This window comes from Octodon degus, unplaced genomic scaffold (genome assembly GCF_000260255.1).
Source record: "Octodon degus isolate 3935 unplaced genomic scaffold, OctDeg1.0 scaffold00042, whole genome shotgun sequence".
Taxonomy (NCBI): Eukaryota; Metazoa; Chordata; class Mammalia; order Rodentia; family Octodontidae; genus Octodon; species Octodon degus.
In genome coordinates, this window is record NW_004524618.1 from 2034142 (window position 1) to 2055107 (window position 20966).

Here is a 20966-nt window from a genome sequence, read left to right on the forward strand (position 1 = left end):
AAAAAAATATTTTAATTAAAAATAAAAACCTGCTGGACATAGTGGCACCTGCCTGTAATCCCAGCACTCGGGAGGCTGAGGCAGGAGAATCGCTGTGAGTTTGAGGCCAGCCTGGGCTACATGGTGAATTCAAGGCCAGCCTGAACATTCTGGGTAAAAATGTATCTCAGAAAAATTTGAAGAGCGCATGTGTGCTGCAGCTCTTTCCTTTTGCCTCCTTGTACGCCTGGAAGCACCATGGGTCACCAGCAGCTCTACTGGAGCCACCCGAGGAAATTTGGCCAGGGCTGTCGCTCTTGCTGCGTCTGCTCGAACCGACATGGTCTGATCCAGAAATACAGGCTGAACATGTGCCTCCAGTGTTTCTGTCAGTACTCGAAGGGTATTGGCTTCATTGAGTTGGATTAAGTGATCTTCCTTCAGTGGATTATCTAGGCTGTACATGTGCTCAGTGAAAGAGATCATGCAAACGCTTTGTACATAAAATAAAAAATTTAAAAGATTAAAAAAAAAAAAAAGCCAGCCTGAATTACATGGCAAAACACTGTCTTGAACAAACAAACAAAAAACAAAAACTAACTGGGTGACTGGATGTGGTGTGGCACACTTGTAATCTTAGCAGTTGGGAGGCTGAAGCACAGGACTGTTGTGAGTTGAAGGCCTGCCTAGGCTCCGTAGTGAGTTCAAGGCTAGCTTAAACTACAGAGTGAAATCCTCTGCCAAAAAGCCCACACACACATACATACGCACACATCCCAAATAAAACCCCACCTTGAGTACTTCCTTAGGAAACTGTTTTCCTAGGAACCTGGAGGATCATGAGGTAGCTTCTGCCCACACAGTTAGCCCTGTCTTCCACTCACCTGCTTTGTTAACCACAATGTCTCCTCCTTCCTGCTCAGGTTCTCCGGACTCTGTTGTTAACCCCAGTGGGTACCCACCTGACCAATGAATCTGTGTGTGAGATTATGCAGTCTTGCTTCCGAATCTGCTTTGAAATGAGGCTCAGTGGTAGGTGCTTGAGTACTGGCTCTTTTACCATTCCTGGGGCCAGCATTTGAGGAAGTGCATAGACTGAATCTCTGAGCCTAGGAGATGGATGACTCCAGAGTTCTCCAGCACCTACTTGGCAGAGCCGTGGGGATCTAGAGGCTTTTCTTTTGAATGGTTGTGGTGCTGGAATAGAGACCTCAGCCCATCATGCCAGCACAGGGTGGGGAATGGAGTCCAGGCAGACTGAGTCCCAGCACAAATCCCTCTCCCTTGGGGCTTCTGGGATTGATAGCGGCCTGCAGCCTCAGAGGACACAGCTATAGCACCCCTTTTTTCTGACTCAGCAGTGTCACCTAGTGGGTCAGTAAAGTTATGGCTGCCAGGCTGAGCTGGAGCTGGTTTTAATAAGTTTGGCATAATCCTTGGTAAACAAGGTTTGGAGGGGAGTCTGCTCTGAGAAGCCTCCTGATAATAGCACAGCAAGTAATGACACCTGTGTTATTTGTTTTTGCCTGTGCAGAGTTATTGAGAAAATCCGCAGAGCACACTCTCGTAGACATGGTGCAGCTGCTCTTCACAAGGTAAACCTGCTGCTGTTTGCTTCAGCCCGGCTGCCTAGGCCTCTTGAGTCTGCCTGCTTCCACATAGCCACTTGAGGGACTGCCAGCCCCACAGCCACATCAGAGGCCACTGGAATTATGAATAGGGGCAGTTGTGTAGGCCCAGGGTTACTGAGCATTGTTGAAGGAGGAAGGAGCTGGCTTAGTTTTCAGGGAGGAAGAGGGTTATTTTATCTAGGCTGACAGATCTCACTCCCCAAATTTGTGTCTGTTTCTCTACAGGTAAAAGCTGGGAAAGGAAACCAGAGAGAAAATCAGACTTAGGGGTTCCTAGAACAGGTTGCCAAGTTATCAGAGCTCAGCTGATTTCCATGGAAAAAGACCACGGCTAGGGTGACTGGCTAGGGTGACCAACACTGTCCCTGTACTTTGTTTATCTGGAACTGTCTTGACTGTAGCACTTTAAATTTTCCTTCCTGACAAGCCCCATAGTCTCCAGGAAGCCAGAATGATTGCTTTCCTTAGACAAGACCATCTGCATAGGGAGTCTGACCTACCTGCTGTTGCTCGCACCTCCTTTCAACAAACTCATCTTGAGAAGAGCCGAAGTGATCACTTAACACTTGCCTTGGCATTTCTTTTTTCCTTTCAGATATGGAGATAAGAATCCCTGTTACCAATAGACTAGATAGCCCTAGAACCTGCTCAAAGAATGTCTCACTTCTTATGCTGAAATTTACTTGTTTTTGGTTTGTTTTTGGCAGAACCAGGGATTGAATTCAGGCCCTTGAGCTTGCTAGACAAGCACTTATTCTACTGAGCCATCTCCCCAGCCCTTGAAATTTACTTGTTTTAAAGCTCCAACCCGCTTTTTACTTTTTGCCCTATTCTCTATCTCCTAGGTTTTTGTTTTGGTGGGGGGTATGTATTTAGTACAAGGTCTACAGGGTCTTACTACACAGATTGCACTCATAGTGATCCTCCTGTTTTCAGCCTCCCGGGCACAGGGATTACAGGCCTGCACCACCATTCCCGGTCTCATTTGCCTTCTTAGTGCACCTCAGGTCAGGGTCAGCTCTTGTTGGGGTTTTGATAGATTGCCCTCTCCCTATCTTTTGGTTTCAGCGGTACTTGCCAAGGATGAAAAGAGCCTCCATACCTCATGGACACTTAATAACCTTGCCTTCATGACTACCCTATTGGTCCATGCTGTACTTCAATCTTGAGGCTCCTTGTAGCTCAGAAAAGGGTGAAATTAGGTCAGGCATGGTGGCACATACGTGTAATCCCAGCTACAATGGAGGCTAAGTCAGGAGGATCACAACCTAGTAAGCCCCTTTCTCAAAAGGACTGAGGATGTATCTCAGTGCTCTGAGTTCAATCCAAAGTACTATATACATGTGCGCATATGTGCACACGTGCACACACACACACACACACAGAGGAAATTGTCTGCTTCTTGAGAATCACTAGCTTATACTTACCTGGCAGGGGAGCTACCATGATCACAAGAATCACTAGCTTTCCGTAAGAGACCAGGATGTTGTGGTGTAGAGCACCTCTGGCTGTGGCTGGGGTGGAGGACAATTGTCATTATCCTGCTATATGACAGTTCATGGGATTTTCTGTTTTATAGGTTACCTCAGTTTAAAGAAGAACCCAAGAATTATATGGGAACCAGCATGAAGAAGGTAGGGTTTGAGGATCTCTGGTCTCTTAAGCTTTACTCTCCCGGCATGCCTTTACTCTGCCGGGTTCCCTTGCTTAGTGAAGATACTCCTGTGCCTAGACCAGGGACAGCAAACCTTTTAGAACTTCAACAACCCACTATAACACATGGGTCATAGGTTCCCCACCATTGGCCTAAACAGTTATGCTCAAAATCTAGAAGTAGTTCTCACTCCTATAGGGAGAAATTTATTTTTTCCTGGCTATCTCTCCTTTCTACCCAGTCTTTCCTTTCTACCTTTTTTGTTAACCCACCACATAAACTGGTAAGCCAGCCCTTCATAGAAAGTAGGTAAGGCCCATCAGACTGGATTTATTACTTTTTTTTTTTAATGTATTTAGTGCAGGGTCTACAGTGTCTTGCTACACAGATTGAACTCATAGTGATCCTCCTGTTTTCAGCCTCCCAAGAGCTGGGATTACAGGCCTGTGCCACCATGCCTTGCCTCAATTGCCTCTCAGTGTGCCCTGGTGGTGGGCTTGGCACAGCATGTGTCGGGGATCGAACCCAGCCCCTCAGCTCTGACTAAGCATGTGCTTCAGTCCACTGAGTTACCTAGCTGGCCCCATCAGACTGGATTTAGAATGTTTGTTGATAAAGATGAAAAGGCTAGCCATCCCCTCAGGGCTCAGCCTTATTAGCAGATAAGAATCCTAGAAAGTCTGTGCCCTAATCCTGTCCTCATACTGGATTAAACTAGACTCACACTTTCTCTAGTTGTTACTAAAGATATATAAATCCCCAGGAAGGTGAGGCTGGAGAACATGGAGAGTTCAAGACCAGCCTGAACTACATAGCAAGGCCCTGTCTCAGAAAAAAAAAAAAAAGACATAAATCAACCTAGACTGATGATCAAAGTGTTTTCAAACTGCTAGGAAAAGAATGATGGTCAGAAGCATAGCCTCCTCTGTCTTAAACTGAATCCTGCTTTCTAAAGATTCTGCATGTAGCCCTAATAGGTTCTTTCCATGGAGATGACCCTTTGCTGTTTGGGTACCTGAGCTTTCCTGTGCCCTGTCATTCATTCCCTTCCTGCCCAGCGTGTGTCTCCAGTTTATTTCATTCTGTTTAAATCGTGTATTGCCTGTCTTTCACAGATTTCTCCATGTCTCCTCAACAAAGTGGAACTAAGTAGTGGGGAGCAGACCAAAGCCCTGAACCAGTTAGAGAGGGTACTTCTCTTTAAGAATCCCAAGATCTCCTTCTCCCTCTCCTTTGCTCCTTTTTTATTTGTTTCATTAAATATTAATTTTTTTATACATAACACCTAGGTCCCATTTATTTCCATTAAGCACAGCTTACCCCTCCCTGCCCTGGTAACAGCAGCTTTGCTTCAGAAAAGTTGCATGTACTTATAGCTTCACAGCATTGGAGTTCTCCTGGGGCCTCTGGTTGTCTGGAGACAAGAGGGAACCCTAAGTATCGCAAAGTAAGAACCTGGGGCCTGCTGTTGCCTTGTGGGGAAACCTAAGATCTGTCATTTCTGGGGAACCTACAGAGACCCTTTTCCTCTTCTACCCTTTTCCTGTCTCATGTCAACATGGATATTGAACTAGGTTTAGAGGAAAAAGGTAATCCATCTAGTAGGGCCTTTTATTTCTTGGTACCGCTAGAGAGATCATTCTGGTTTAGAACTCTAGACTGGTAGAAAGGAACAAGGTTCCAAGACAGTCCAGGGCACTGGGAATACTTCGGGGTTTGCAAAGATACTTTTGTCCTTTAAAAGTCCAGATGTAAGGGAGATTAGAAGAGGAATGTAAGCTAAAGCACACCCTAATCCCCATGCCCATACCTTAGGAAAAGGACAGAGAAGGAAGTAGATGTTTGTGTTACCTATCATAAAAGTGTTCTTATGAGAGGTGATTTTATGGACATTGAGGCCATTGAAGGTTGTGCATGTCTGTGTCCCTAGCTATACATCCAAAGGCTGTGTCCTCTGCATTGCCTTAAGTTTCCTTTGTGTGCTTAGATAAGTTGCACCTCCCTTGATTGACTACTCAGCATGTTGCCATGACAGTGAACTAGAGACCTGCTATTTTTTTGTTAACTTTGTGCTGTCCTTTGGAATACAAAGTTGTACAGATAAGGTGGTATACCTACCCTGCATCTTCACACCTTAGGACAGGGAACATACTGTACTTTACAAGCAGAAGCATTTGTGAGAACTGGCAGCTCTTCAGCCTCTGCTTCAGCCAGAAGACCAAAAACGTTCATTGAAATGACGAGTTTGGAACTAGCTTTGCAGGGGATAGAGAAGGAACTAGGAAAGACCCACCCTAGTATAGAAGGAATGTCAGTAAATGACTGTCATTCTCTGTGAAAGCAGGGCTGGAATAGAGAGAAAGATGTGCTCCTGGAGAGAACGGCCATCCTAGAGCCGGTACTTGGCACCTTCCGGAGTTCAGAGACAGCTGCCAGGAAGGATCTCACTGTCTTGAGCTTCTCACCCTTCTGTATGTTTGGCTCACTGTGTTCCCAGAATGTTTTTTACCATGAACTCAATCTAGCTGAGCCCCAGCAGTTCCTGGAGATAGCATTCTTCTGATTCCTGTTCATGCATAGTGCTCAGCAGACTTGAAAATCCTGGGCATATGACTACAAGTCTTTTGGAGACAGAGGTCCAAGAAACGTGAACCTAATGTGAGGCTGTCACTGTGTTTCTTAAGAGCTGCGGAAAGGACTTTGTTTTGGGGTATTTGTCCTTTATTGGAAGGAGTTGTGGGCAGGGGAAGAAGAATTATGTGGTTTCCAAGTAAGGGATTAAAGTTTGCCCAGGCTTTGAGAGTTTGAGGGATCTTGAGAAAGGGAGCCTATCCCCACATACCAAGAGGAATTGAACAAAAAAAAAAATTTTTTTTAAATTAGGACAGGGTCTGCAGGGGTCTCACTACGTAGATTAGACTCATAGTGATTCTCCTGTTTTCAGCCTCCCAAGCACTGAGATTATAGGTGCGTGCCACCATGCCCAGTCTTAATTGCATTCTCAGTGCACCCTGGGAGCCAGGCCGACACGGCACACCGGGGATCGAGCCTCAGCCACTGTGCTCTGCCTAAGCAGACACTTTAGTCTGCTGAGCTATCTGGCTGGGCCTTTGAACAAATTTTCTTAAAATTCCATCTAGAAACCAAGTGTGATGATGCATAGTTATAAGCCCAGCACTCAGGAAGCTGATTCAAGAGGATTGCCACAAGTTCAAGGCCAGCCTGGGCTACATAGTGTGTTCAAGGTTGGCCTAAACTATATAGCGAGACCCTGTCTGTCTGAAGGGGGTGGGGGAGCTGGCTGGCAATATAGCTTAGTGACACAAGTACCTCAAGCACAAGGTCCTGAGTTCGATTCCCAGTACCAAAAAAATCCATTTAGAAAGACTAACGAGGAGGATAGGAGGTCTCAATGGAATACCAAAATTGGGAACAGCAGAGAACAGAGCAGTGGGACATGACCCTCCATTCTTAACTCTACAAATAAACTGGGATGCCACTCATTTCCTAACACCAACTAACTAGCCTTTCACAATTTAATGTAAAAATTCCAGAAAGAAAGGGATGTATTAATTGTCTAGACCCAGTGCACACAGCAATAATAAAGCCATGAGTTTTACAAAAGAGTAGGCTAGTGATGGTGAAACTTTTAGAGCTTTCAGTGATACAAACAGCCTGCTGCAGTACGCGTGCTATAGATCCAGGAGTATGCTCCTGGGGTGGGATAAGAACTAGAAGTAGTAGGCTGCTCTGCTGAGTAGTTGAGCAAGAGAGCCTAGGAGTCAGTGGGTCAGTAGATCTGAGGCTCTGGGCAGAAGATCCTCTGTGTTTTCCGTTTCTGCAAGAGGCTTATGCATCACGTAAAAAACTCAGCATTTTCTGCTTAATGGAACACCCAGAATCCAGGAAAGTAGAAGTCTCATCAGTGACCATCCCAGAAACAGAATGTCACCTTCCACACACAGGCTGCCATACCATCCTGAAAAGAGGCAAATATAGAAGCCAGGTTAGAGATGTAGGAGTGTAATCTGATGGTCTGGGACTATTTCCTAGGAACCAGAAGGACTAAAGAGATTTCTAGGGATGGAGTCTTAGTTTGAACAGAGAGCTAATGAGGTGTGATATTTCTAGCTGAAAATGAGAGCTGGAGGCATAAATGATTCATCCAAGTGGAAGAAACAGAAGAGATCTCCCCGGCCTCCACGTCATATGACCAAAGTCACACCAACTTCAGAGCTGCCTACCTCTTTATCCACTAACCTCACTGGTGAGTATTGTGGGCTGCTTTCTCTGAAGAAATGCTCCTTTCCCAGGGATTTTGAAATGAAAGCCCAACTGAGGGACTTTATCTTTTTGCTTAGAGTCAAAAGGGAAACTCCAGTCAAATCAGACTGTGACCATTCAGAAACCCAAGTGACTTAAGGGTGTTCTTCTTTGGGAGGAGCTTTGATTACTTGAGAAAAGTGTGTGCAGAGAAGAGCGAGCAGCCTGGGAAACAGCCCCTGGTGCCATGGACAGCATGTGTTGCCCACAGTCTCCTTCAAGCTCCATTTCTTTTGGCAGGTGGCATGCTCTTTATCGATGCACCCACACCCATCTCGTCTGGAGGCTCAGAAACAGCCTCAGCGATAGTCAGTCCCTCCACAGACAGTGGCCTGGAATTGTCCTCCCAGACCACATCCAAGGAGGACCTCACTGACTTGGAGCAAGCCAGCTCTTCAGGATACCATCCCACTGCAGAGCCTGGCAGCAGCGAGCTGGGAGTTCCTGAACAGCCGGACCCCCAGGTATGGCTTTGATTCCAGAAGTAGCCTCCCTGATCTTCCAGTATGGGAACTGACTTGATCCTTTGGATCTTGGATCCAGGCCTTGGCTCAAATGAAGATATGGGAAAAAAAATTATTCTGTTTCTCTGAATTAGTTGTGCAGCCCAGGAAACCTATATCACCTGACTCAGTATGAGAGGGAACTCATGGGATTTGTCAAATTATGCATGCAGGTGGTTCCTGGCAAAGGGGTGTAACCAGCTATGGATTTTTGTGGAAGGTCGCAATCCAAACCCTAAACCTCTAATAGCTTCTAAAGCATACCTTGGGTTCTAGTTGCCATAGGACAGTGACTAAAAGAGATGTTTTCTCAAGTCCTTCACCATACTCCTGCTCTGAGCTATCTTGCAATGATTCGTAAACTGCCAAGCAGGGTAACTCTGAAGTCCACCAAAGATAGCTTGAAGGACAAGTACTTCAAAAGAGAACTGTAAGTTCGGAATTGCTCTTACCTCATCCCTCTGCCTATATCTGCTTGCTACTGGTCATAGCAGGAGACAGCCCCCGTGGAAAAGGTCCATACAGCATCCGTGGAATCCATTCCTGAAGTACTGGAGGAGTGTACATCCCCTGCTGATCACTCCGACTTGGCCTCTGTTCATGACATGGACTACGTCAATCCCCGAGGTGTGCGCTTTACACAATCTTCGCAGAAAGAAGGTGGGTACCTGCTGCTGGGCTCTGCCCATGCATTGCCCCCTAAGTTTTCTACTGCCTAAACTGCCTGAGCCTAGATCAGCTTGGATGAAGGTGACTGTTGCCTGCCAGACCTGGTTCCAGGCCATTTTCTAGGCAGCCGATGGAATCCAGCCATAGACCTGCGGGACAGATAGAGTCTATAGAAGGAATTTGGTGGATAATAGGAAGTGAGGGCAAAAAAATAAAAAGCTTCGGGCTTTTAACGGAAAAGAAAGATGCTTAATTCTGATTCCCTCGATAAGAAAGGCTCATTTTCTCACCTTCCTAAGGGTAGAGAAAACCTTTTTTCTTGAAATGAATCGCTTGTGTTTGAAATTGCCTTGTTTAATGCAAGGCCAGCCAGGCTGAACCTGCAGGCTTGTTGTTTCTCAGCAGTTTCACTGTTCTCATCCCTTCCCAGGCACAGCTTTGGTTCCCTATGGTCTTCCTTGCATCCGTGAACTCTTCCGCTTCCTCATCTCACTCACTAATCCACATGACCGCCACAACTCAGAGGTTATGATCCACATGGGACTGCATTTGTTGACAGTGGCCCTTGAGTCAGCCCCCATAGCCCAGTGCCAGACCCTCTTGGGCCTCATCAAGGATGAGCTGTGCCGCCACTTATTTCAGGTAATATTAGATTGCTCAGAGCCCCAGGCTATATTTTAACATCTCTCAAAAGCCAGGGGAACACAGGTTTTGACTGGTGGTACAAAGAGCGTAGGTTCCAGGAAAGCCCCTCCTCCCATTTGGCCTCCCCGCAATCATACTTATGGAGCTCCAGTAGCTCTCTCAGGTGAGAGAAATGTAGCAATGGCTGGACACAAGATTCCACAGGACCTCAGTGGCAATGTTACCCAGTTTGTTCTCCTGTTTCTGTATTGCTCGAGCCAAAAGTCATCTTCAGGAACCTCATGGCCTACTTTCCTCTGATCTCCAGCTACTCAGCATAGAGCGGCTGAACCTTTATGCTGCTTCCTTGAGAGTTTGCTTTCTACTGTTTGAGAGTATGAGGGAGCACCTCAAATTCCAATTAGAGGTAAGTTTCTTGACCTTGGAGTGAAAACAAAAGCAAGCCAGGCCTGGTAGTGCACACCTGTAATCCCAGAATTTAGGAGGCTGAGGCAGGAAGATCTTGAGTTTCAGACTGGCCTGGGCTATGTAGTTCAAAGCCAGCCTGAACTACATAGTGAGATGTATATATATAATCTTCAGTAGGGCCAGCTCTATGGTGCTGTAGGGATGGACATCGGAGCAGCTTCCTGCAGGAGGATGACTTTAGTCTACATAGTCTGGTTCATTGTCTGGACTCTCGTGGAAAAGTTCAAAGAAGCTAGAGAAATCTGGCTAGCTGTGAAATGGGAGCACCCAAATATGAGGACTGGCGGGGGAACTTGCCGTGAATGGGGGCAGCTCTTCTTGCACTCTTGCAAGTCAAGCCAGCACTGCCACTAACCACGAAAAGGAACCCTAATAGGGTAAGGTCAGAGTTACATAGAAAATAAAAATGAGGCAGTAGGCACTGTCTTTGGGATTAGGTATAAGGAAGAGAAGAGAACTATTCCCTGGCATAGAAACTGAGTGTGTGGGGGCATGTATTTAGGAGTGAAATATTGAGGTGGCGTTAATGAGTACCTATTGACTGGCCTTCTGCTTCCTATTTAATGTTCTTCATGTCTTATTTTCCTAAATCCTTTCCCCATCCAAATGGAATTATGTGTGGGCTATTGCCAGATGTACATCAAAAAACTCATGGAGATCATCACTGTGGAAAACCCCAAGATGCCTTATGAGATGAAGGAGATGGCACTGGAGGCCATTGTACAGCTCTGGCGCATACCCAGCTTTGTCACTGAGCTCTACATCAACTATGACTGTGACTACTACTGTTCCAACCTCTTTGAGGACCTCACCAAACTGCTGTCCAAGGTACTAAGCACTATTACTGGCCTCTAGTGAAAAGGCTGCATTGAGAATATCTTGGTGGTAGTGATTATGTTCTGTATGAGGAAGAAAGGAGTTCTCTAAAGGCATTGGGAAAGTCATAGGTTTTGAGATTTTTGAAAAGAAAAGAACAAAGTATAAAGCATTCTAACCTCAAATCTAATAGATCTGTTTACTTTCCAGAATGCCTTCCCTGTGTCTGGTCAGCTGTATACGACACACCTACTGTCTCTTGATGCCCTATTGACAGTGATTGATAGCACTGAGGCCCACTGCCAAGCTAGAGTCCTCAACAACCTCACCCAGCAGCAGAAGAAGGAGACAGCCAGACCCAGCTATGAGGCAGTAGACGGCACTCAAGAAGCTAGCTGTGGTAAGAGATATTTCTTTTCCCTTTTGCTACCACCTCCTCCTCCTCTCTCTCCCTCCCTCTCTCCCCACCCCTCCATCTTCCCCTCCTTCTCCCTCTCTTACCCTTCCTTCTCTCCTCCCTGGAATGTTAGGGTTCAAACTGCATTTCTTTTCTTTTTTTTTTTTTTTTTTTTTCAGAACCAGGGATTGAACTCAGGCCCTTGCACTTGCCAGGCAAGTGCTTATTCTACTGAGCCATCTCCCCAGCCCAGCATTTCTTTCTTGGATGATCCTAGAACTCTGTGCTTGTCCCTTCTCTATTCGCTGAGTGCTTTCTCCTGTCTTTCTGTCACTTCCCCTGGAGTGTTCTCAATTCTGGGTTTCCAGAGTTTGGTACTTTAAACCACAGCCACACAGGGAAGTTAAACTCATCAGCTGCTCCCTTTCTTCTCCCTGCTACTTTGGTGTTTTTATAATGTTCTTTCTTCATGGCAAGAGAAGAGAATAAAGGATGTAGGAATTCTGTCCCTGAGAGCAACAGGACATGCTATTCCCTACCCACAATACCTTCCTGTACTATATTAATCTTTTCTGTCTTCCCCTCAAGAGTGAAGTTGCAGAAGACCAGAGAGAATGACCTGAGTAATCTCTCCATTAGATTCTAGAATCCAATGTTTGCCTCACCTGAGACAGTGACTACTTACTTGTCCTGTTAGGGCTGATGCCCTGTATGGGAGCATACAGCTCTTCTTGGCTTGGCACTCAACCTGTCCTGCAGCTTTGCTTACCTCCTACCTCTAAATCTGTGTGTATCTCTTTTTCCCTTCCCAGATGAGAGAGGAGGCAGTGATGGCAAAGCCATAGGCATCGCGTCAGATGTCCCAGACCTTCCTCCGCCAGGTGGAGGGCGGCTGCCAACAGAGCATGGGAAGCCAGCATGTTGTGACCCGGAGGAAGCTGGTGATTCTGGGGGTGAGTACTGGGTATCTGCGACCCTAACCAAATGAAGGTGTAGTGGGGGACAGTGGAGGGGAACAGAGTAGCCTAGGGCAGTATCCACATGAGCCTTGTCAAACCCAGAAGAAAGAGAGAGAGAGAGAGAGAGACAGAGAGAGAGAGAGAGAGAGAGAGAGAGAGAGAGAGAGAGAGAGAGAGGATTCTGGTAAAAGAGCTCTTATGCAGTTTCTCCTGTCTTCTTCCCATTCCTAGCAGACAAACAGTTTACCCGGAAGCCACCTCGATTTTCATGTCTCCTGCCAGATCCACGGGAACTAATTGAAATTAAAAACAAAAAAAAGGTACATATATACACATATTTTCCAGAGTTCAGCCTCTCCCTCCTCTGTCTGAGTGTTCTTTGTAGGGTTTCTGTCCCAGGGGATGAAGATGGGGGTGGGAGGTCCTAGCACCTCATAATACAAAATACAACCTTTCTAAGGCTGAGCTTTGGGCTTGCTGGTATCTCGGTGACTGCCCATACCTCCCAGAGGACCTTCTCTCACCCTAAGCCATCTGGATGAGCAGTGCTGTTGTGTGCCTCTGCCAGTGCTGTTCCAGCTGACAGCTACGTTAGGGGTGGTAGTGACTGGAGCCCTGGGAGCTTGTGTCCTGTGAGTCACCAAAATTATTGGTCATCTCTAGCTGTGGGGCGATGATTGGCAATAAAAGGGAATTGACATTTATTCTGGTGCTTTAGCAAAGTTCAAATAACTGCTTGTGCTTTTGGTCTTACACACGCACACGCACACACACACACACATATTTTATTTAAACTTTTTCTCCTCTTATTGTCAGCCTAAATGACTTTGGCTTATGTGTGTCCTTCATTGCAGAGCTGTGACAGAACACACAAGGGACAGAGTGACACACAAGGGACGCAGTTTATCTTTCCCTTCAAAGCCAGGGCCTTAAGAACTGTATGACCAAAGAATGAAGGAAAATCCAAGCCAAACTAAAAATAGGATGCGAGTTTTCAACAGATTGCAAGGATGAATATATAACTGAAATGAATCCTCTAGTCTCTTCTTTTTCTTTTCTCTCATTCCTAATTTAGAGAGGAGGGGCTATCCCATGCATCTTGTACCCTCAGAGAATGACTGGCAAGGAGCTCCTCAGTTCTTCTGATGACACGGAGATATAGGGCCGGTGTGATTCAGGCTTAGTTGTGGAGTCATCCCAGCACTTAGGCGGCTGAAGCCAGAGGTTCACCTTGAGTTCAAGGTCAGCCTGGTATCATGAGTTCAAGGCCACCCTGAACTGCATAGCAAGATCCTGTCTCAAAAAAAAGAAAATTATGTCCCAGGAGCCCATTAGGTGGCCAGCTGTGGGCTGTGGGGTGGAACAGCCTGTTTCTGTCTGATTTTGGGGCATAGTAGCTTTTTTTTTTATGGAACTGGGGATTGAACTCAGGCCTTTGTGCTTGCCAGGAAAGTGCTTATTCTACTGAGCCATCTCCCCGGCCCCTCAAAGTAGCATCTGACACCTCTAGTCTCTCTCCTCCAGCTACTAATCACTGGCACAGAGCAGTTCAACCAGAAACCAAAGAAAGGGATCCAGTTTCTGCAGGAGAAAGGTCTCCTCACCATTCCAATGGACAACACAGAGGTAGCCCAGTGGCTCCGAGAGAACCCTCGACTGGATAAGAAAATGATTGGAGAGTTTGTGAGTGACCGCAAAAACATCGACCTGTTGGAAAGTTTTGTGAGGTGAGGAGACTACAAGAAATGTAAGGGCTGGGAGTGTAGCTCAGTTGTAGGACTGTTGCCTAGCATGCACAAGGCCTTGGATTTGATCCCAGCTCTGCAAAAGGAAGAAAGAAATGTGGAGCATGGTTAGTGTTCTACTGGGGGCACAGTGCCTCCGTCCCCTCCCTCCAAGTAGTCTCACCTGATTCCTAATGATGACCAGGTTATACATTCTCCCTCTTCGCTTCCCTTTTAGCTGTCAGACCTGAAGGAACCCTGTGATAAGGGCTAAGGTTAGGGATTGTATTAAGGATGGCCAGGAGATACTGCCCCTTTGCCAGATCCCTCGGCCTTCTTTGTTGTAGGTAAAAGAAAGTCAGGGGACTGTGGTTGACAGAACCAACCTGTCTTCCTCCACATTTCCAGCCTCTTCATCCTGCTTCTTTTCCTCTAGCACCTTCAGCTTTCAGGGTCTTCGTCTTGATGAAGCTCTCCGCCTCTACCTGGAAGCCTTCCGTTTGCCTGGGGAAGCGCCAGTTATCCAGAGGTTATTGGAGGCATTCACGGAGCACTGGAGGGTGAGTGGGAATGGTAGAGGTTGAGTCTAAGACCCCAGGTCTGTCAGTTTGAGGGTTTCTGTAGCCCCAACATAAGAAAACAAAACAAACAAACAAAAAAAGCTGCTGTCTCCTGAGAAGGCTGAGAGCAACATCAGTGAACTTTCTATGGAGAAAGCAATAGCTTCTGTGAAGGAATTAGCAAGAGGTTGGCTACTTTCTGGGTGGTACCTCTCTGTACCACCACTGATCTGACCAGTGGCTTGGTAGGCAGGGTTTAATTGGCCAGTGAAGGGCATTGACAATGGCGGGGTCTTTGCTTTTTCAGAATTGTAATGGCTCCCCATTTGCCAATAGCGATGCCTGCTTTGCCCTGGCTTATGCTGTCATCCTGCTTAACACTGACCAGCACAACCACAACGTTCGCAAGCAGAATGCACCCATGACCCTGGAGGTAAGTGTGGCTCCCTGGCAAGGCAGAGGAGACCCAGCACAGCTTCAGAGGTAGCAGGATTTCTAGTTGGCATAATGGACAGGGTTCTACCCCAAAGAACCCGGGAGGGCTGGCCAGTACAGACGAGGAACTGGGTGGGGAGGGGAGTTCTGTCACCTACTAGTTCCCAAGTCTCATTTACCACAGAGCAGACTCAAAGTTTGTTAGGTGGAACTTCAGCATTGACATAAGAGGGAAAACACTTACTGGCCTATCTCTAGGAGTTTCGTAAAAACCTAAAAGGTGTGAACGGAGGCAAAGACTTTGAGCAGGACGTCCTGGAGGACATGTACCACGCCATCAAGTGAGTATGTATGGAAGGAAGTGCTCTGGCTCTGCTACGGAGAAGCACATCAGCTATGGTGCCTCACATGCCCTGGAGTTTATTTAGCTGGGTGCCTAGTTTCTGCCCACTCATTTGTTCCCTAGAGAAGCCTAAACAACATGGGTCTCTACTACTCTAGGCTAGGGTCCAAACTGACTCTCATTTTTTACTTTCTTATTAATTTTTTTTTTTTTTTTTTTTTTTTTTTTTTAATATTCTGGAGATTGAGCTCAGGGCCTCCTAACATGGTATCACTGAGCTACATCCCCCACTCAGATGACTTTTCTTAAGTGGGATATTGTGGTCCCATTTCTTTTTTTTGGGGGGGGGGGGTAGGTCCCATTTCCTGAACCTAGAGCAGCTAGGTTTTCCTATCTAATTTACAAGATGCATTCTCTGGCTAGAAGAGAATCAAGGTGTCTACTGCAGCATGAACACACTTAACCCATTCAAAGGTCATAGAGATTAGGCACTTTTCCTGTAAATCAGAAAGAATAGAATCTGTTTATCCCCTGATGCCCCAAAAGAACATGAGCTCATATGACAGAACTAAAGGCCCCATTTAAAGACAAGACTGAGTATTATGGGGCTTTTCCTTTCTTTTTTGCCTGAGCTACCAGTGAGTGGGAAAGAGATTCCCAAGGTGTAGTTTCAGTGACCTTGCACTGACGGAAGATGCCAGCCTAGGCAAAGCCCCTGTCCTATTTAGAAGCAGTCAGGTTCACAGCAGTAACTCCTGTTCCTTCCTTTGCCTCCTGACAGGAATGAGGAAATTGTGATGCCCGAGGAGCAGACTGGCTTGGTGCGGGAGAACTATGTCTGGAATGTGCTGCTTCATCGAGGTGCCACCCCTGAGGGCATCTTCCTGCGTGTGCCTCCTGGCAGCTATGATCTCGACCTCTTCACTATGACTTGGGGCCCCACAATTGCTGCTCTCTCTTATGTCTTTGACAAAAGCCTTGAGGAGTCTATCGTCCAGAAAGCCATCTCTGGCTTCAGGTAGCTTACTCTGGCTTTAGTCTTGTGGAGGGAGGTTAAAGTTTAGAAAGCTCAATCTCAAACAGACTGAAGTGAAAGGTTTCTTTCTGGGTCTTACTGGGAAGGAGCCCCATACAAGCCTCCTCAGGGGCTTGGAAGGGCTGCCTGGCCTTCCAGTGAGTGACTTTGTTTCTGTGTTGCGGGTGACATTACAGGAAGTGTGCCATGATCTCTGCCCACTATGGCCTCAGCGATGTATTTGACAATCTCATCATCTCTCTGTGCAAATTCACGGCTCTCAGCAGTGAGGTAAGTGTGGCAGGAACTGTACTTGGATTTCCAGGAGGACTGTCACAGCCCTGGGTTTACCTTTGTCTGTACCCACTCCCTTAACTACGCCACAGTCCAGGCCAACTGAACTGTGTCTTCCACTCTCTGGAATAAGAATAGTGTTACCTCATTTAAGAGATGGGAAAGAAGATGCAATAGTGAAGAAGACCCTAACTAGGTAAGCCTTTCATACTAGTATTATGGGGCATTGAAGCAAAGCCAGAAATCCTCTCAGGGAACCAGAAACAGAAGCCAAAGAGTATTCTTTACACATACTGTAACAGCCATGCATTCAGCTTCTTCTCATCCTCCTTTCCAGTCTATTGAGAGCCTGCCGACTGTATTTGGAAGCAACCCTAAGGCTCACATTGCAGCTAAAACAGTATTCCATCTGGCCCATCGTCATGGCGACATCCTGCGGGAGGGCTGGAAGAATATCATGGAGGCCATGCTGCAGCTTTTCCGAGCTCAGCTGCTGCCCAAGGCTATGGTGGAGGTAACTTGGTAGACTAGTCATGAAGCATGTAAGAATACCAGCACTTGGGGCTATCTGTATGGAGACCTGATTAAGAATAGCATTGAGCTGGTCTGCCAGAGCTTACCAGAAACCTCAGACTTAATGCTACAGATCTTGAGGGTAGTTGTAACCGATGGCCGGTAAAAGCCTTGCCAGTTGCCACTTGGAAGGGCTGCAACAGTGCTGGCACAGAAGGCCACAGGAAAACAATCCAGACAACTTCACTCAAGGGTTGAAAAAGGCAAAGGACATATGGAAAAAACTGTTTTTGATCTTTTCCAGGTAGAAGATTTTGTAGATCCCAATGGCAAGATTTCTCTCCAGCGAGAAGAGACACCATCAAACAGGTAAGAGCAGGCAAGAGGCTGAGTACCTTGAGGAGAGAGGGTCAGAACCTGTAGCTCACTAGGACATGGGCCTTTTTCCTACAGAGGAGAGTCTACAGTGCTGAGCTTCGTGAGCTGGCTGACCTTGAGTGGTCCTGAGCAGTCTAGCATGCGGGGTCCATCCACTGAGAACCAAGAGGCCAAGAGAACGGCCTTGGACTGTATCAAGGTAACTTCGAAGCCTAGGCACCTCCCTGCTGGACAGATGTTGCTGTGTGACCTGAAAAAAAAGAATCATGCAGGCTTGTGACCGGGCAGACGCCGTCTTCCCAACATCTCTGCAGCCCTTGTCACAGGGCCTTCCCTCTTATACCCCTTTAGCAATGTGACCCAGAAAAGATGATCACGGAAAGCAAATTCCTCCAACTGGAGTCCTTGCAGGAGCTCATGAAGGTACAGGGCGGAAAGAGAGCCAGAAGGATGGCTGGGTCCTTGAGGGTATTGCGCAATGGTGTGTACCTCAATTTCTGTCGGCACAGAGCCAGCAGACAACTTCCTCATGCTTTCTCTCCTGCCACTTATCCGCCCCAGGCTCTGGTCTCAGTGACACCAGATGAAGAGATGTATGATGAAGAAGATGCTGCTTTCTGTCTGGAGATGCTGCTAAGGATTGTGTTAGAAAATAGGTAGGAGAAGGCAATGTGGGCAGTTTTGAGGCTCACCCTCCAAAGGGTGGGAGGCATCTTGCTGAGTGGGCTCTGGGGAAGAAACACATGAAATCAGGCCTCAAGGGAAGCTTGCCTGTTATACTGTCTGCTTAGGGACTGTCAAAGAGCCTTGAAGAGCCTAGGAGATTTCTGCTTATGGTCTCTCTGCCTGAGGCAATCTTTATCCCTCTTCTTCTCAGAGACCGTGTAGGCTGTGTGTGGCAGACTGTTCGAGACCATCTCTACCACCTCTGCGTCCAAGCACAAGATTTCTGTTTCCTTGTGGAGCGAGCAGTCGTAGGCTTGCTGCGTCTGGCCATTCGCCTGCTCCGGAGAGAAGAGATCAGTGGCCAGGTAAGCAGAATGCATCTGGGAGAGCAGACAGGAATGCAAGGTACGACGGCCAAGATGTCAGCCATGGATATGGCCTCAGATAGAGGGTACACTTAACATCCCTAACATGAGCCCGTAACGACTGAAGAACCAGCACAGTTTAACAGCTGGCATTGGACATGAACCTGGAATGGCCTCAGGCAGGAAGCTAGTGACTAGGAGGCTGAGGCAGGAGAAGTGCTACATATTTGAGGCCAGCCTGCACTACAAAGCAAGACCCTGTCTTAAGGAAATCAGCCGGCCAGACAGCTCATCAGACTAAAGCACCTGTTTAGGCAGAGCACAGTGGCTGGAGTTCAATTCCCTGCCCCTGGGGCACACTGAGACAGCGATTGAGACTGGGTGTGAGGGCGTGCACCTGTAATCCCAGCTCTTGGGAGGCTGAAAACAGAATCATTACGAGTCTGATCTACATAGTGAGACCCTGTAGACCTTGTACTAAATAAATACATTTTTAAAAGGGGGAGTGGGGACTTAGCTCAGTGGTAGAAAGCTTGTCTAGCAAGTGGGATGCCCTGGGTTCAGTCTTCAACACCAAAAAGTTAAAAAAGCTTTAAAAAAATTCCCAGCAAAGTTTCCTGTAGATGTAGAAACGTTTGTCCTAAATTTTTTGTTTTTTTTTTTTTTTTTTTTGAAGCAGGTTCTCATAACATAGTATGTGCCGGCCAGCCTTGACTACACTGTGTAGCACAAACTTGCAGCAGTTCTTCTGCCTTCAGCTACCAAGTCTTGGGGTCACAGGCTTGTGCAACCACAACCTGCTCAAATCCTAAAATTTATATGGAAAGGCACCAGCCCTAAAATAGTCAAACATTTTGACAAGCAAAATGAGGGGAATGCTGATTTGTTTAAATAAAAAAAAAAGACTTTGTATATAACCGTAGTAGTAAAGATTATATAGTATTTGTGGAGAAATAGGGGCTGGGGAGATAACTCAGTGGAATAAGTGCCTGCCTGGCAAGTGTAGGGTCCTGAGTTCAATCCCTGGTACCAATAAATAAACAAGTAAATAAATAAATACTGTTTCATTGCTATTTAAAAGAGAGAGAGAGAGTGAGTAGACCTTTAGGTCAGTGGGACAGAACAGAAAACCTAGAAATAGACTCACAAATATGTTTGACTTTTTTTTTTAATCAAGTAGAAATAGAAAAATAATTGAATGGGAGAAAGATTGCCTTTCCAACAAATAGTGCTAGATTGATTGAAATCTACAATGGGGCAGGGGAGATCCAAACAAACTAACCTGACCTAAACCTCACTGACCTAGAGACGCTGATGAGAAGGCCAGAAAGGAAGCTGTACCCCACTCTCTCCCCACCCCAGGTGCTGCTCTCCCTTCGCATCCTGCTGCTCATGAAGGCCAGTGTGCTCTCCAGAGTTAGCCACCAGGTTGCGTACGGGCTCCATGAGCTCCTTAAGACCAATGCAGCCAACATCCACTCGGGTGATGACTGGGCCACCCTCTTCACCCTGCTGGAGTGCATCGGCTCTGGTGTGAAGCCTCCAGCCACCCTGCAGGCCACAGTCAGGGTCGATGCACCTGATGCTGGTAAGCCCTTTCCCAGGGAACTGCTGACAAACAGGTCTGGTCTCAGTGCTTGGGACTGGAAAACAGAACACTGTTGATTGCATTCAGCAAATGAAACATACCTGACTTCTGACTGCTTCCAGAGTAGCCAGTGCCTACTGGTCAATACCTACAAGTATTATACATACAGTAGTATGAAAGCAAGTAGGCAGTGCAAAAGACTGTGAAGCTAAGCTGAAGCTGAGTACCATTTTCTAAGAAACTATGGATTCACTACCAACCCTTTCTCTAACAACTGCTGCTAAATGCTATCAAGAGCCCTAAGTAGCCTGCTGCCCTATTTGATCAAAACAAAAGCTGTCCAGGCCTCAGCCCTCTGGTGACATGGCTGGAAGTAAACCAGACCACAGAGAGAAGAGGCCAGACCTCTCTCCTTTGTTCTGAGCCTAAATCTGTTGCCCCAGTACCCTATCTGTGCCCTGACTCTACCCTTCTCCCTATCTGACTTAGGGGCCCAGTCAGACAGTGAGCTCCCAACCTACCATCCAACTGATGTAAGCCTGGACCGAGGGTACACTTCTGACTCAGAGGTCTACACTGACCATGCCAGGCCTGGCAAGATGCACCGATCAGCCACGGATGCTGATGTAGTCAACAGTGGCTGGTTAGTGGTGAGTGAGGATACAAGAGGTAGCGTTTGGCTATTGTAGAGGTGGGTGAGCCTGAGAAAGATTCCTGGTACTAGAGGGCATGTGGGGAGAAGAGAGGTCATGACTGAGCCCCCAGCCTGTTGCTGTGTACTTGACAGGTGGGGAAAGGTGACATTGATAACTCCAAGCCAGGGCCAGGACCCAGCCGGCCAGGCTCTTCACCCCTGATCAATCAGTACAGCCTCACAGTGGGGCTGGACCTGGGGCCACATGACACCAAGTCCCTGCTTAAGTGTGTGGAATCGCTGTCCTTCATTGTGCGTGACGCTGCCCACATTACCCCTGACAACTTTGAGCTCTGCGTCAAGACTCTACGCATCTTTGTGGAGGCCAGTCTAAATGGCGGTGGGTA

The 20966-nt window shown here is 47.0% G+C and overlaps 1 protein-coding gene and 1 pseudogene across 5 annotated transcripts in view; both read left to right on the plus strand.

Annotated features, from left to right (window-relative positions):
* Gbf1 (golgi brefeldin A resistant guanine nucleotide exchange factor 1) overlaps positions 1–20966 on the plus strand; it is a 152289-nt gene that overhangs the window by 124945 nt on the left and 6378 nt on the right. For 3 of the 5 annotated variants that reach the window (XM_023715646.1, XM_023715644.1, XM_023715645.1), the window contains 27 exons: positions 903–1011; positions 1514–1574; positions 3190–3244; positions 7396–7531; positions 7828–8051; positions 8582–8750; positions 9190–9401; positions 9712–9810; positions 10506–10700; positions 10899–11088; positions 11898–12038; positions 12276–12364; positions 13569–13771; positions 14205–14328; positions 14636–14761; positions 15022–15104; positions 15888–16124; positions 16319–16412; positions 16753–16929; positions 17233–17297; positions 17382–17505; positions 17658–17729; positions 17868–17962; positions 18184–18337; positions 19700–19925; positions 20415–20575; positions 20713–20959. In XM_023715646.1, the coding sequence (XP_023571414.1) occupies positions 903–1011; positions 1514–1574; positions 3190–3244; positions 7396–7531; positions 7828–8051; positions 8582–8750; positions 9190–9401; positions 9712–9810; positions 10506–10700; positions 10899–11088; positions 11898–12038; positions 12276–12364; positions 13569–13771; positions 14205–14328; positions 14636–14761; positions 15022–15104; positions 15888–16124; positions 16319–16412; positions 16753–16929; positions 17233–17297; positions 17382–17505; positions 17658–17729; positions 17868–17962; positions 18184–18337; positions 19700–19925; positions 20415–20575; positions 20713–20959 (3868 nt within the window). The remainder of the gene's footprint in view (positions 1–902; positions 1012–1513; positions 1575–3189; positions 3245–7395; positions 7532–7827; positions 8052–8581; positions 8751–9189; positions 9402–9711; positions 9811–10505; positions 10701–10898; positions 11089–11897; positions 12039–12275; positions 12365–13568; positions 13772–14204; positions 14329–14635; positions 14762–15021; positions 15105–15887; positions 16125–16318; positions 16413–16752; positions 16930–17232; positions 17298–17381; positions 17506–17657; positions 17730–17867; positions 17963–18183; positions 18338–19699; positions 19926–20414; positions 20576–20712; positions 20960–20966) is intronic. The other 2 variants (XM_004631470.2, XM_004631471.2) reach the window with 1 other exon arrangement.
* On the plus strand, positions 238–408 carry LOC101591759 (annotated as a pseudogene).